The following is a 14,634-nucleotide window of genomic DNA, read 5'->3' on the forward strand; positions in this document are numbered from 1 at the left end:
CTTATAGGTATACCATTCTAGAGGCCTATTGTAGCTGAATATTCATACAAAGTCATGGCAATCAGCCATGTAATGACGCAATTTTTCAGACCATCCCCAGGCCACCCCCGGGCCGGCCACCGAGCCCCAGGTCAGGTGGTCATATTCTCTTGTCAAGGTCAGCCCTATTTTGCCGTCCTGCGGCCTCCTTGTATTTTAACCAGGAAATCGTATATGAAATAACGTATATAAATATACATATATAGATATATTCCGTATTCGGTGAGGAAATAGAGCGAGGGGAGGTGAGAGATGAGGGGGCTGAAGGGGGCTGTGAGGGGTCATGTGGGTGCCGGAATAAGCGGGAATTATCGCGCATGCTCACCCCCAGTCACAACAAACATGGCGGCGAGTAGTGAGGAGAAAGGTCTGCTGGGCGCAGCTAATAAACCCCACAGACGCTACGGCAGTACCTCAGTCAACATGAAGAAGCCGGAGAACGTGATCAGGCACCGGGTGTCGAAGCAGGATACGTTACAGGGCATCGCGCTCAGATATGGCGTCACGGTGAGTCCCTCACACAGTGGGTGTTGTCACTCGCACTCTCACACACTCTCCATCGACTCGTTCCATTTGACTTGTCAGGTCTTGAGTGCCTCCCTGTGCCCCCCCCTCTTTAGCACACCCGGCCTACCTGTATACCCAGTTATATACATATAGTATACTTCTAGTTGAGTATTTATATATAAATATGCGGCAAATAGGTCGAGGTTGCTTCAATAGGCCTGAATACAGTGACTAGTTTCTAGCAAATGTTGGTGTGATGTAACTTTTTTTGGGAAGTGTTTAGGCCAGACATTGATGTATCGAATTGATGTATCCAGACATCAATTCTTACTACCTAATATGTGGTTTGACGTGGCCCCTGTGGCTTCTGTTAGGTTTGACGTGGCCCTGTGGCTTCACAGTGCAGTGTAAATATGAAAAAATATGGCATGATCCTTTAATTTGTAAACCCATTATATTATGGGGAGTATGAGCTGAAATATGACAGTTTACTTGAAGGGAACCTTAAATATACTGCTGGTGTATAGTCTGGTGTATAGTGTTTTGTAATGTCACGATTACATAAGTAATGTAATGTACTTGGTGAGCCAAATTAGCTGCAATATGTGGTATTTTGAAAACGAATATGCTCAATAATGTACTTGGTACATTATTGTAATGTAAAAAAGTAATGTATTTGGTGAGCCAAATTAGCTGCAATGTGGTATTGTGAAAACAAATATGCTCAATAAATAATCAAGAAATGTGCAGAAAACTTGGATTTGCCGCTTGGGGTCTCGCTTCATGCAAGTTGGGATTCTATTCCCGAACGTCCAAGTGGTTGGGCACCATTCCTCTTCCCGTGTCCCAACCGCTAATCCTTATCCTGACCCCCTTCCAAGTGCTATATAGTTGTAATGGCTTGACACTTTCTATCACACTGATAGTTGGCTTGCCACTAAGAGTGATACATCCTCGACATATGTACCACTCTTGTTGGTACCACAACCTCGACAAGAAAGGTATTGACTTAAAAGGGTAATTGTAATCAATAAGTGATTTGTATACATTTGAAATACTTACATCACTGGCTGGATGATGTATATCATTGTTATCAACTGTTATATATTATATCATAATATGATATATTATCTTATCATAATATATCAGCTGTTATATATCACAGTATCATAAACTCTGGAATTGTGACCAAAGCCCATTATCAAAGGACTGACTGCAAGCAATCAATTTGAGTCTTGCTGGATTCATAACAAAACTAGAATTAGCCTATACATTAGTGCTCTTGATGGTCAGGACTCTGATTTGGCCAGAATATGCAGGTCATTGATGCAAATGTCGTAAAAAAAACTCATTACATTAATGAGTAAGCATCCCCAGTGAGGATTTTTGGGAGCTTTTAGGGAGCTGTTTTTAGTCTTATAGTTATAATTCTTGTTAAACTATCACAGTTGAAATTCATTCCCCATTGCCACATACTCAAGCTTACTGGTTTTTAAATTAAAATTTAATTTTAGGTCAAGTGTCATTTTAGGCTGACAGGTATTTTCTAAACTGCTAGGTAATATAGGAACTCAGGCCTAGTTATCTTGTTGACCACACCACACACTAGAAAATGAAAGGACAACGACGTTTCGGTCCGTCCTCGATCATTCTCAAGTCGATTGTCTAGTTATCTTGGCTTGCCATCCTAGTCAGGGGTGGCTCCACCATGGACCCCATTGTAGCCTACATCTGAACCTCAAATGTATATATGAAATGTTTGTACTATATATGTAATAAAGCTGCTTGTGTGAATGCAGTAATACACAGTTAATATAGTTCTCATTAATTAACAATTAATGTCAATATGAGATTTGGTTTCTAATTGGAAATTCCTTTAATTTCCAAGATTTTACATATCTCAGTCTTATTACTCGATAAAAAGATAAACCCTCTATTAGTGATTTATTATTATTAGTGTTATTAGCTGTTAATAGTGATTTGTGTTTTGTGTGAAAACTGTTTGTGGGTCACTGATTAGATTGGGGCATGTGGTTGTTTGTTTATATAGTGTTTACACTCCCTGTTCTCCTCTTTGCCATTCCCCCTCATGGATCCTGTGTGTGAGTGTACACACTATATTATGTATTATATATATTATGTAATATAATTTATACTTATATATTATAATTATATATTAATATAATATGTAATATAATATATAATATAATATAATTAATATAATATATAATATAATTATACAGTATATTAATTATATATAATTATATATATATAATTATATATATATAATTATATATTAATATATATGTAATAATATAATTTATACTTATGTATTAAAATTATATATTAATTAATTAATTATATAGTTTTTTATATAATTTATATTTTATATAATTTATATTTTACTACCGGTCCCGGTAGTACAGTTGGGTTCGTTCTCAATGCATAATTGAGAATTCCGGATTCGAATCCCGAGTGGGACAAATAGCACATTTACATTTCGGTGGGCACATTTACTCTCATCTAATGAGCCTGTTCACCTAGCAGTCAGTAGGTACTCAGGAGTTAGCTTGTTGAGGGGTTTCATCCTGGGCGGGCTCAGTAATTCAACCTTTGGGGGGGGGGGGCCTCGATGTAAGCCTAACGTGTATGAATGTACTCTGGCTGCCTGTCCTCCAACACAATGAATTATTATTTTTTTTGAGATATATACAAGAGTTGTTACATTCTTGTACAGCCACTAGTACGCGTAGCGTTTCGGGCAAGTCCTTAATCCTATGGTCCCTGGAATACGATCCCCTGCCGCGAAGAATCGTTTTTTCATCCAAGTACACATTTTACTGTTGCGTTAAACAGAGGCTACAGTTAAGGAATTGCGCCCAGTAAATCCTCCCCGGCCAGGATACGAACCCATGACATAGCGCTCGCGGAACGCCAGGCGAGTGTCTTACCACTACACCACGGAGACTGCAAAATATACATGTATTATTTTATACATGTCACTAGAAGAATTTTGGAGCAAGTGGTATCAATATTTATAAAAATATATGTGAAAACAAGGGCTTGGGAGCATTTAATTTTTTTTCTTCTAAGTTTTAGGTTAAAAATAGAATTGTGGCGTTCCGTGAATTTTATAAGAGAACTTTAAATTATGGGGAAATACTTAAATGAAAATTTCAGAACTGACAAAATCAGAGTTTAATTAATTAAATTCTATACATATATGACAAGATGTGTGGAATTTTGTTTTTTAGTAATGTTGATTGATACAGTACTTGCAATGGAAACAATATGACACTACTGCAAAAATATCACATCTCTTTTTAATTCATTAAAGAACCATAAATATATTAATATTCTGTTAGTTATTTCATGTGCAGTTTTTGTTTCATATTAAAAGTAATACTGTACAATAATCTGTTCTAGAAGAAAAAACAACAAAAAATAGCTATGTATTGATTATTAAATTCTTACAAAATCATTTATTTTTTCAGATGGAAGCCTTAAAACAGCACAATAAATTGTGGTCAATAGAGGCAATGTTTCTTCATGATTACCTTGAAGTTCCTGTAAGTCGAGCAGTTTACGAAGCAGTTACTGGGTCAGCCGAATCTCCAGAGTCTCCGACGGCACACTTCAATGGTTCAGACAGGTATGGTGCCAGGTGGTGAGTTTCAGGAACCTTGCAGCTCAATTTTTAATAAGACATTTGCTGTGTGCAGAAAAAAATATGGGTAGGTATAGAAAAATAATTAAATAGTTAAGCAAATTTTCTTTCCCATGGTAGTGTTTTGATGGCTCTCTTGTTGGTCTGCAACAAGAGAGCCATCAGGAAGATACTTGTCAAAGCAAAAAAGTATTTGAACAAATAGAAGCAAATGTTCAAAGATATAATCTCTGAATAGACCAAGAACTATTAAGAGCTGGTGTACACCCTCACGCATCTGGTATCTAACTGTCCATACCCAAGCTCTGAAAATGGCTTTGTACGTTACTCAGGACAACTATGCACCTCGAGCCTACAGCCATAAGGGCAGCCTCCACGCACAGCAGCCTAGGCAAATATGGAGTGAGCATGAGCCAATTATCAGCATAATGGCTGCTAACATCCTCATGTTCATTATCAATGCAAGTGATCTCACACATAACTGCAGTGTCAGGGATTCTGAAGGGGGGTACAAATGGAGGGGGCTGAGCAATGCATAGAGAAGATTTACAGGCTTGGCCAGAACAACAAAGACAGAAATCCATTGATAAAGGTAGTATTCATGAATGAGGCCACTAAAGAGGACATGCTAGTAAGGAAGAGCAAACTGCAAAATGTAATTGCATACAAAAAAGGTATTCCTTCAGAGGGACATGACCAGGGATGATAGAATCCAGGCAGCAGATGCAGGGAAGGGAACCACAGTCCCCAACTCCCCATTCCCAGAAGGAAGTGGGGAACCCACAACCAGCAATTCAGAAACCCTCAGAGAACTGCAACACCCATACCTCCCATCCCATAGCCCCCACCCCAAGCCCTAACCCTCCTGATGCCCTACACAATGCTCATCATACCGCCCAAATGCTTTCTCCCCCTCACCTGGGAACCCCCTTCCTCCCCATAACTTTGCCTTCCTAAGCAGACCTAAGCAAGAGCTAAGCCCTCCATCCCCCACCTCCCTCCAAACCCCCTGGTAACTACCCCACATTAGGACAGATCTACCCAAATAGCCCTGCCCATGGAACAGTTTCCTACACCAGTGGAGAAGATAATGGACATGTGGTAATTTTCTATATGGTAATGGACACAGGAAAGTGAGTTTTAAGGTAATGTACTACTCGTGAGTATAGGGTGCACAGTAAACTACCGCTCCTGAGTATAGAGTGCACAATAAACTACCACTCATGAGTATAGGAAATATAGTATGAGTAGGAAAGTATAAGGCGAGAGAGAGAAAGATGGATAGCTGATGCATATAACAAGCTCATGAAGGCCTGTTATATGTTATATGAAGGCCCTCATAAATGGGCCTCTAGGAGTAGGTTTTAACTTAATTCTAATAGTTCCAAACTAAATTCTCATGAAGTTTGAGAATGTCTCAATGTAACATAAGTCTCACTGTTACATTCACAATAAATGAGTTTCTAGGAGCAGGTTTCAGATGAACTGAGGTAGGATAACAGCTCTTTCACTAGGTATGTCATTTGACAGCCCTTATGAACCCTAGTCTTGGTTAAAAAAAAAAAAAGTGGATGGCATGGATAGAGAGAGAGATTGAGGGAGGCGTGTGTATTTTATAGTAGCGTAGCATAGTCAGGTCATGGTCTAAATGTCCAATGTTCAATTCCCACAGTCTGAAGTGTTTTTGCTCACCAAGTCCTCTTTCCACTTAGCTTTAAATATTTACCTGGGAGCTATATGGTGCACTCTGGAAAAGGTCATTGGGGGCTTTATGACGACCTCAATAAACCTAACAGGCTTCCTGCCCTAGTCTTTGGATACCTAAACCATAACAGAAACATTTACAGTACGGTATCGTGAAGTGTAATCGGAGTGATACAGTACAGTATCGGTATTATTTATCGTTATATTTATAATTGTGTGTGTTAAGTGTGGTTAATACTTAATTGCATTTAACTTATTCTGCAGGTTGTAGGATAAGATTTTCATAAAATATGATTTTATTTTTCAGAAGTTCTGATACCAGCAGTTCACCTAGTAGTACTCCGAAGGTGAGCCGATCACCATCAACATCCAGTGGTCTGCATGACTGCTCTGAAACCAGCCCAAATGACTTCCTATCCAAGATAGACTCTAACATCGCCCTCATGAAATCCAGTATCGAGAGAATGGAGACACATGCATAGTAAGTCGGGCAAACCCCAATATAGCATATCATTCATGTTGCATAGACAAGAAATGTACCTTGGGCATGAACCTGTATTAATAACAACTGACGGTTTATTTATAACACATTTGTTTAATCACCGAGGATAAAACAGATAATTTGTGAATTTTTATCTTGAATGAGGTTTATGGGATAAAATAGTAGTTGACTTAAGCTCTTCTGCATTAGCATAACATAGAGATGAGACCTTACAGGTTTATAATCTCCCTTAGGTGAATATATATTTTCCTTCCATAGATTTTTATGCATTAAAGGTACCATTGTTTGGTAGCAATGCCTTGCATGTTAGAAATATCTGGTAATGGGAATGGTATTCTAATTAGATATGATATTATTTTTGTGTATAGAATTTAAATATAGAATATGCATATTTTAGATAATCTACTAAAGAATCAATAGGTGCCATAGACTCGTGTACCACACCTCAAGTTAGGAAACAGTTTATTATATAAGCTGTGCTATAGGCCCGGTATAGGTTTAATGCTTTCCTCTTTGCTACAAATGAAGCGCTATAAATTTAGCATTTTTAGATTACAGTATAATTAATTTACTTTAGTATTATGTCAATTGTGATGGTCAGTATATGTAAGCTTAAAGAATATTATATTTGTCCAATCCTATTAAAGGGAATTCCTGTGAGAAATGTGTTACTAGAAATATGGGTAATTGGGATTAAGGCACTTAAGTTTTTAGCCATTTTCTCTCCATTTTAATTTTACTAGCTTTCTTAGACTTCAAATTGGATGGGCATATTTCATCTAGCCAGGAGATCAATAAGACACAGGTGTCAGGCATTAGCAACTTGCAGCTAAACAAATGTCTATCATATTCTGAGTTGGGGACTATTCAAATATATCTTAATGGCAAGATCACAATTAAGAGATTTAAAAGAAACACAATTTGAAAGAAAAATATATTTCCAATCTTCAGATTACAGTACAGTACACTATTATTATTATTATTTTTTTACATTGTAATTTAGTTATAGAATATTAACGACAGTAGACACACGAGACATTTTAGGGGAAAAAACCCAGTGTGGCAAAGGAACAGTGCTACAGAAGTGTAATACCTGGTTCTCGTCCACCAAAAACATGTGTTTTCAAGTTGATTGAATTCATCACCTAGACCTGTAACTTGCTGTGCTACACTTGTACTACATCAATACTGGATTGGATTTTAACTGTCGGTACTTTCCATGATGCAGGCCACCTCAGCCTGGAAGCTAGGGCCTGTCCTCTGTAGGACCATCTGCCAAAGAATCACATTTTTTGCTTAACTTCATTGTTTAAAGTAATTTTTGTAGATGAACAGACATTTGGGTGCATCACACACCACTGTATAGTATTAGCAATTTGTAACTGAGGAATATGGCAACAGAATAAGAGGTCAGTAGTGGCAAGATTAATTTTTATGTTGCTGTTTGTAAAGGATTAAAGGCACAACTCATTAGAAAGGATCATTATACAAAATTACACAATAACCCTCCACTCACATTCATATTGTATCTCACATTTTCATACACTTGGTAACACCTCCCATCCCCCCCATGATGAATCCCCAGAAGCTTGGGATGAGTGGGTGGTGAAACCATCAAAGGGCCGAACATGCATTCCCTTAAAATTGTTGACTTTGTTTCTATCGGTAGTTTCATGATGCAGTATCACCAAGTTGCAGTATTAATTGCTAACATTTTTAATACTATACTGTCTCGCAGCCAGTGTGCAAGCCCTCCCTCACTTCTGTTCACTCACAAACCCACCTCTCCATGTCCCTTTGCCTGAAGGATTAATTTGAATATAAATTTTCTTATTTATCTAGGCCTTAAAAGGATATCTTTAAGTGTGGCCATAATCATTTGCAGTATAATCCAGTGTCAGACAACTTAAAGTTGATCCCGAGGTAATGACATAAATCGAACTACAGGTTACCCAAAATTAGGTTATATCCATGAGGACTTTGAGAGATGACTCACCTCTAAACAGAAGTGACCTTACACTTCATCCTGTATATACTGTATGTTTAATATACAGCACTGTATATGTTTATTCTAAGGAGACTTAAAATTGTTGATACAGTTGCCTGTACCTACACCCAGCGCTGAGGTGGCCCATCTTTTTTTGGTGCATTGAAACTTCTATTGACATATTTTGGTTAATATAAAAATTACATCTACTGGCTAGATTAAATGCATAATTTTCTTTTTAAATTTATTGCGCTGGGCTATAAAGTTAGTATCAAAACACTAAGCCATTGCTGGTTAATGCAGTTGTGCATTACCTACGTTGATGTACAAGCCTGGCCAAATCACTATGGACAATCTGCTTGCATTGTCACAAAATATCTGCTTCAAAAATGCAAACTTATTCTATAAGCACCATAACCTTAAGGATATTTTGCAGTTGAATTTATAACTAGAAGAAGATTTTTAATTTTGATAATGAATTAGCCCTATCCAGATAATATTCATTAATTCAGAGCAGAAAATTATTGAATTGGTATTCAATTTTATTAGAAAAAAGTTTTGTCATATGAGCTTCCTTTTTTGTTTGATCCATCACACAAAACCATTCAGTCAATTTTAGCTTACACATGAAGTAATTCTGTCATCATCGAGTTAAGGATTTATCTGTTGTAATTTTAACGAACCTGATTTTTTCTCTCCCTATTTTAACACACATTCTCTAGTTTTTCAATCAAATTTTGCTGGGCTATTGATCAGTTACTACAATTAATTTACCATAAAAGTATAATTGAGTACATTACATTTATGTGGGGCTGTATGTTGTATAGTGTGTATGTAATTACCTAAGTGTAATTACTGAATAAGGGCTACGCTCATGGTGTCCCGTCTTCCCAGTACTCTTTGTCATATAACACTTTGAAATTACTGATGAGTTTGGTCTCCACCACCTTCTCACTTAGCTTGTTCCAACTCTCTACCACTCTGTTTGCAAAAGAAAACATGCTAATGTTTTTTTTGGCACCTTTGTTTTCTTAGCTTGAAGCTGTGTCCTCTTGTTCGTGATGTTGCTGGTGTTTTTGTGTGTATATGTGTGTGCGTATGTTTTTTAACCCTGGTTGAAGCTGATTGTTGAAAAAAGTAAATGCAAAAACATTACTCAGGCTATGGTAGCATTTTGCTTAAAGTATGTTACATGTTTTTAGTTAGCCTTAGTAAATGGCCTTAACAACTCAAATTATTTACCAGCTCAGTATATATTATAGATAATATATTATAATATATATATTATATACATATATATTATGTACATATATATTTAATACATATATATTTTATACATATATATTATATACTTATATTATATACATATGCGAACAAGCCTGAATGGTTCCCAGGCATACATGCAACTATTGTATATACTGTAGTTGCATGTATTTTTTTTATAGTTGCACACATTTTTTTTACATTTTCTAATGGTCACAGACAGTAATAGAATACTTCACAAAACTTGGTCAATGTTTTGTGGTGTTTAAAGGAAGTGGCAGGATTAATATTGGTGCTAAACTTAGGTATTACCAATGTACTACATCTGTAGTGAGAAGTACTATTTTTGCACGGTTATTCTTGTTTACCCTTTTTTTACCCAATCAGATTTTTGCCGCCGTTTTCATGCAGCTAAGAACGCTTTACCACTTGTATAACTATTCTTCCTCAGATTGATAATCCAAATTTTAGAAGTTGGTTACTCCAGTAGTTGTCTTTTCCATTGCATTCTAATACATATAGTTTGTGTGTATATAATGATTTTTTGTCCTTTCATTTCTTGACACATTTCATTTCTTAAGTGCTCCTCATCTCTTCTCTCATAGTTCTTATATATGCACACAAAAACACACTTGCAATTCATGTACTATTATGCATATGCATAAACAAACCTGCAAACAATTATCACAAGTTTTATATTTTGTAGAGACTTTACCCACGAAGCTAATTTTATGATATTGGGGTAATTATTCCAGTAATTGATGGCATTCGGTTAGAGTAAGAAAAGTGAATAATGTCTATTTGGCCACATTTTGGAATAATTACTTCTGTTTTTTATAACCACCTTCAGTTTTGTTTGATCATTTAGATGTAAAGTATTTTCCAGTTTGTAACTATAGATAAGTGATATTAGATGCATTAAGCATATAATGTTTTGTAGATTGGCTGTGATAGTGCACCGTTACTACGGACACCGGTGTTAAGATGCTCATTGTATGATATTTGTTAGTAGGGATAGATAGCAAATTGTTTGCTGTCCCTAATGTGGAAGCCTGCAGTCAGGTGGATACAAGTATATTCCAGCATAAAGTAGGTTTAATTAGAGATGAAATCTTAGTATTTTTGCTCTAGACAAAACTACAGTAGTGTTTGCTACGTTTGCCCGACATTTGGCATTCTACTCCATGATACCTAGGATCTATTGTGTTCAAGTACAAGTAATTTATTTTTCATAATTTTATTTGGATAAATTTCATCCTTTAACAGTATGAGCCTCATGACAGACTTGTTAACTGTTAAACGATCGCTGTCCAGTGTAAGAGTGCTGTTCAATAGCATTGTAAATGATACATTCAGGTTACTGTAATTTGTATGTAACATCTCTGCTGTTTTGGTGTGCAATGACACATTGTCGTATTTGTCACGTCATCGTCATCGCCTCTTCATGGCCAGTATACATGCTTTTAACAAGACCTTTTCGGTTAGAAATTATTTTTCACAAATGGCAGTTAAAATGTTTATATTTGATGGTTGTACTAGCTGGCTGAAGATGATCAAGTTGCTGGTAAAAGAGGTGTGCAGGGTTTCAAATGGTTTCTTTACTGAATTTGTATCTCTCAGTACACGCCTTTATTAAATTATAAGACTATACATTGTAAAAGTTTAACAGTGTAATGCACTTTATTTTTAATAAAGTTCCTGTGTCAAGATCACAAGTTTTATTTGAAATCCTGCTCATTAAGTTAGACTTTTAATAATGTTTGTAAGTACTGTACAGTAAATCATTTTTTGAATTTTCACCAATTGCAAACTGATTGTTTCTTGCATCTTTAGCCTTGTCTATCATTGAAATTTATGGCACTGTCTTAAGCAGCTTGATCACTAAATTTGCCGCTTTCAAATTTCTTAGCTTTGTGTGCAGCATCTTCTAAAGTACAAGCTTGGTATCTAATCCCTCATCTTGAATCTATTCTTTTTCTAAAATAAGCTTACGCTTAACAAAATTTAAAAGTGTAACAGCGTTTTGGTTCTTTAGGGATAACGTTTTGTCAGGTTGAAGGAAGTGACCAAGATTGATTGATGAAGATTAAGCCACCCTAAAGGTGGCACGGGCATGAATAGCCCATAAGTGGTGGAGTGACTAAGGGGTTTTTGTCTCTGCTTTGTCTCATCAAGCAGTATTGCTGTGCACATATTTCTTAGTACTATATTTTATATTTTGTGCTAGGTACAGTAGTTTAAACCGAAGACCTGAAAGTTTTCACATGGGGTAATGTTTTGTGTTTTTGCAGTTTTCATTCTGTCAGGAATTATTTAAATAACTAAATTTTGTCATGGGAACTTGTTTATATGTATACATAGTGAGGGGTGTGTGTGTGTGTAATTAAGTGTAATTACCTAAGTGTAGTTACAGGATGAGAGCTATGCTCATGGTGTCCCATCTTCCCAGCACTCTTTGTCATATAACATATAATTTGAAACTACTGGTGGTCTTGGCCTCCACCACCTTCATATATGGAATAAAGGAAGCTCATGGATTGATAGAGTTCGAACTGGTGACAGAGTGAACACCGGGTTCGACCTCCAAGTCTGACCATGACGCTCTCTCTTCTCTTTATTGAGCATTCTAGTGACATTTTTATTAATTGTTTTGTCTATAGGAAAGTGTTTTTTTTTTTTTTTTAGTATATATAACATTGTCTTGGAAAGTTGTTCTGCATAAGCATAAATTATATACTGAAATTCTAAACAAACTACTTGGCAAATTCTGCATCACTGGAGAGAAGCAGAAAATAACCAATGTAGTATCAACATGGAACCAAAAAATGGCGAGAGGGAAAGCCTTTGACTAATACACCTGACATGCATCCTCTGTAAAGGTGATGGAGAGGGCTAGTAAAGAGCTAGTAAAAATTGGTTAGAAATGATTTGGTAAGTATAAGCCTCATTCCAGACCAACACCATGGATTTAGGGAAGAAAAATCATTCCTCACTTGCTTAAGATTTGCATGTTTGACTGAAGTAAAGCGAGAAATGGAAGGGTGGGAGGACTGCATGTCCTATACTAGCAGGGTGCCTATTTTATTGCCTCAAACAGCCGAATCTTTTATTATATGATTCATACCCTATACACCCTGCTAGTATAGGACACTGAGATAACCCACAAAAGTCATTTGTACAGCCAAGCATAAAGGTTGGAGACAATATGTCTCCACGGACACCGTTAACACACTTTCCCCAGGTCTGGAAGACAATGTATCTTCATAAGATTGTAGGCAAGTATCCCTCCTTCATTTTCATGATTTCATTGTTGCAAAGTCAGCATTAATCTCAAATAAGCTGGTTCACAATTTTCAGCCATTAGCATGGGTTCTCACCTCCATCCTGACTTCCTTGCTCTTAAGCTAGTGCCACTCTGCTAACTATGAGATACTCCACTAACTCCTACCTTGGACTGTTGTTAATGTAATGCATGTTCCTAATATAATAATATTAATTGAAATAAATCAATATGAAAAGAAATATTTGAAAATAACAAAATTCACTGCTTCTTGGGCAAATCGGGCCTTGCATGCTACGCCAAGTAGTGCAGTTCTGGCTATTAGGTGCGATGTGTGTGTGTAATTGCCTAAGTGTAGTTACAGGATGAGAGCAATGCTTGTGGTGTCCCTTCTTCATAATACTCTTTCTGCCTATCTCTTAACTGCTGTGTATTTGTTTCTTGCTGGCTTGTGATGGTATGTTTGAGTGTTAGGCCTCTTCCTATATTACACCCATTTTCTCATCTTTCCTTTTCTTTTGGTAAGAAAAGAGAATGTCTTGTCAATAATGTAGCTCTTACAATTCACTACTACGGTATACTTCTACCAGTGACAGGATAAGGGAAGCACCAGTCTCTCACTTCTACACACAGTTATATCCTAAGCCCTGACTGGCAGAATTTCAACCGTAACCTTTACCAGCCATCACTTATTTTCCAACAACATAATACTGTAGTTTTGACCAGCTATACAACTTTAAACATAACCACATATCATAGCTTTGACCAGTTACAAAGTACTTCACCCTGTCCTACTAGGTTTTGTGCCTTCTTTTTATATTTACTTATTCACCTTATCTTACTGAAGTAGCTGGAGGTGAATAATATATTCCTGAATCTGGTTTTCTAGCCTTAATGAACTTTGTTCCTTACAGGCTATCTGAAATAACACAAATCAAAGGTATAAGGTGGGAATTACAAAGCTGACTAACTCTTGGCCACCTATTTAGTGCTAGGTGGACAGGAGCATTAGGTGAAAGAAAATGTGGCCAACCACTTCTGTCCCGTCTGGGATTCGAACCCAGAATTCTCGATTGTGGATCGAAAACGAATCCGACTGTACAGTACTACCGGGACCCTAGCTACCGGCACAATGTACTACCGGTAGCTAGGATCCCTAGCTACTGGTATATATTAAATGAATATAATCTAATGAATAAGGTACTATTTATAAATATCACACCTACACACTGTTAATATTAATTAACACATCAAACTCTTGCCTATCTCCGAAGTTCTAATACTTGTCGCGAATACTAACATTTCACATTACAGTAATCTGGGGAGAATACTGTACTGAAATTCAATGATGATGGAATTAGACTTGACAATACTGGACATTTGACCTAAGCAGATATAACTGGGCACTTTCACTTATAAAGAACATGTAATTTATTTCCTCACACCCCATAACGAAGATTCATCAAACAGTTGTTGTATGTACTTTGTTACTGGCGTTCACATAGGCTGTCTGTACCATCCCTGTTTTTTACTTTTGTGAGACCAAAATTGGAATATGCAGCAGTTATATGGTGCCCATATCTCAAGAAACACATCAGTAAACTGGAAAATATGCCAAAGCATGCTACAAAATGGCTTCTGGAACTGAAAAACAAAAGTTACAAAGAGGCTAGAGGCATTAAATA

At 36.7% G+C, this 14,634-nt stretch overlaps 1 protein-coding gene across 2 annotated transcripts in view; it reads left to right on the forward strand.

Moving 5' to 3' along the window:
* The first annotated feature begins 358 nt into the window (after positions 1-358).
* Positions 359-14,634, forward strand: part of LOC123766471 (lysM and putative peptidoglycan-binding domain-containing protein 2) — a 30,751-nt gene continuing 16,475 nt past the window's right edge. For both annotated transcript variants that reach the window (XR_011223520.1, XM_045755590.2), the window contains exons 1-3: positions 359-546; positions 4,041-4,198; positions 6,225-6,398. Coding sequence is in view for 1 of the 2 variants with exons in the window: in XM_045755590.2 (XP_045611546.1) it covers positions 382-546; positions 4,041-4,198; positions 6,225-6,398 (497 nt within the window). In the remaining variant the exon portion in view is untranslated. The remainder of the gene's footprint in view (positions 547-4,040; positions 4,199-6,224; positions 6,399-14,634) is intronic.

The sequence above is a fragment of the Procambarus clarkii genome, chromosome 62, assembly GCF_040958095.1.
Source record: "Procambarus clarkii isolate CNS0578487 chromosome 62, FALCON_Pclarkii_2.0, whole genome shotgun sequence".
Classification (NCBI taxonomy): domain Eukaryota; kingdom Metazoa; phylum Arthropoda; class Malacostraca; order Decapoda; family Cambaridae; genus Procambarus; species Procambarus clarkii.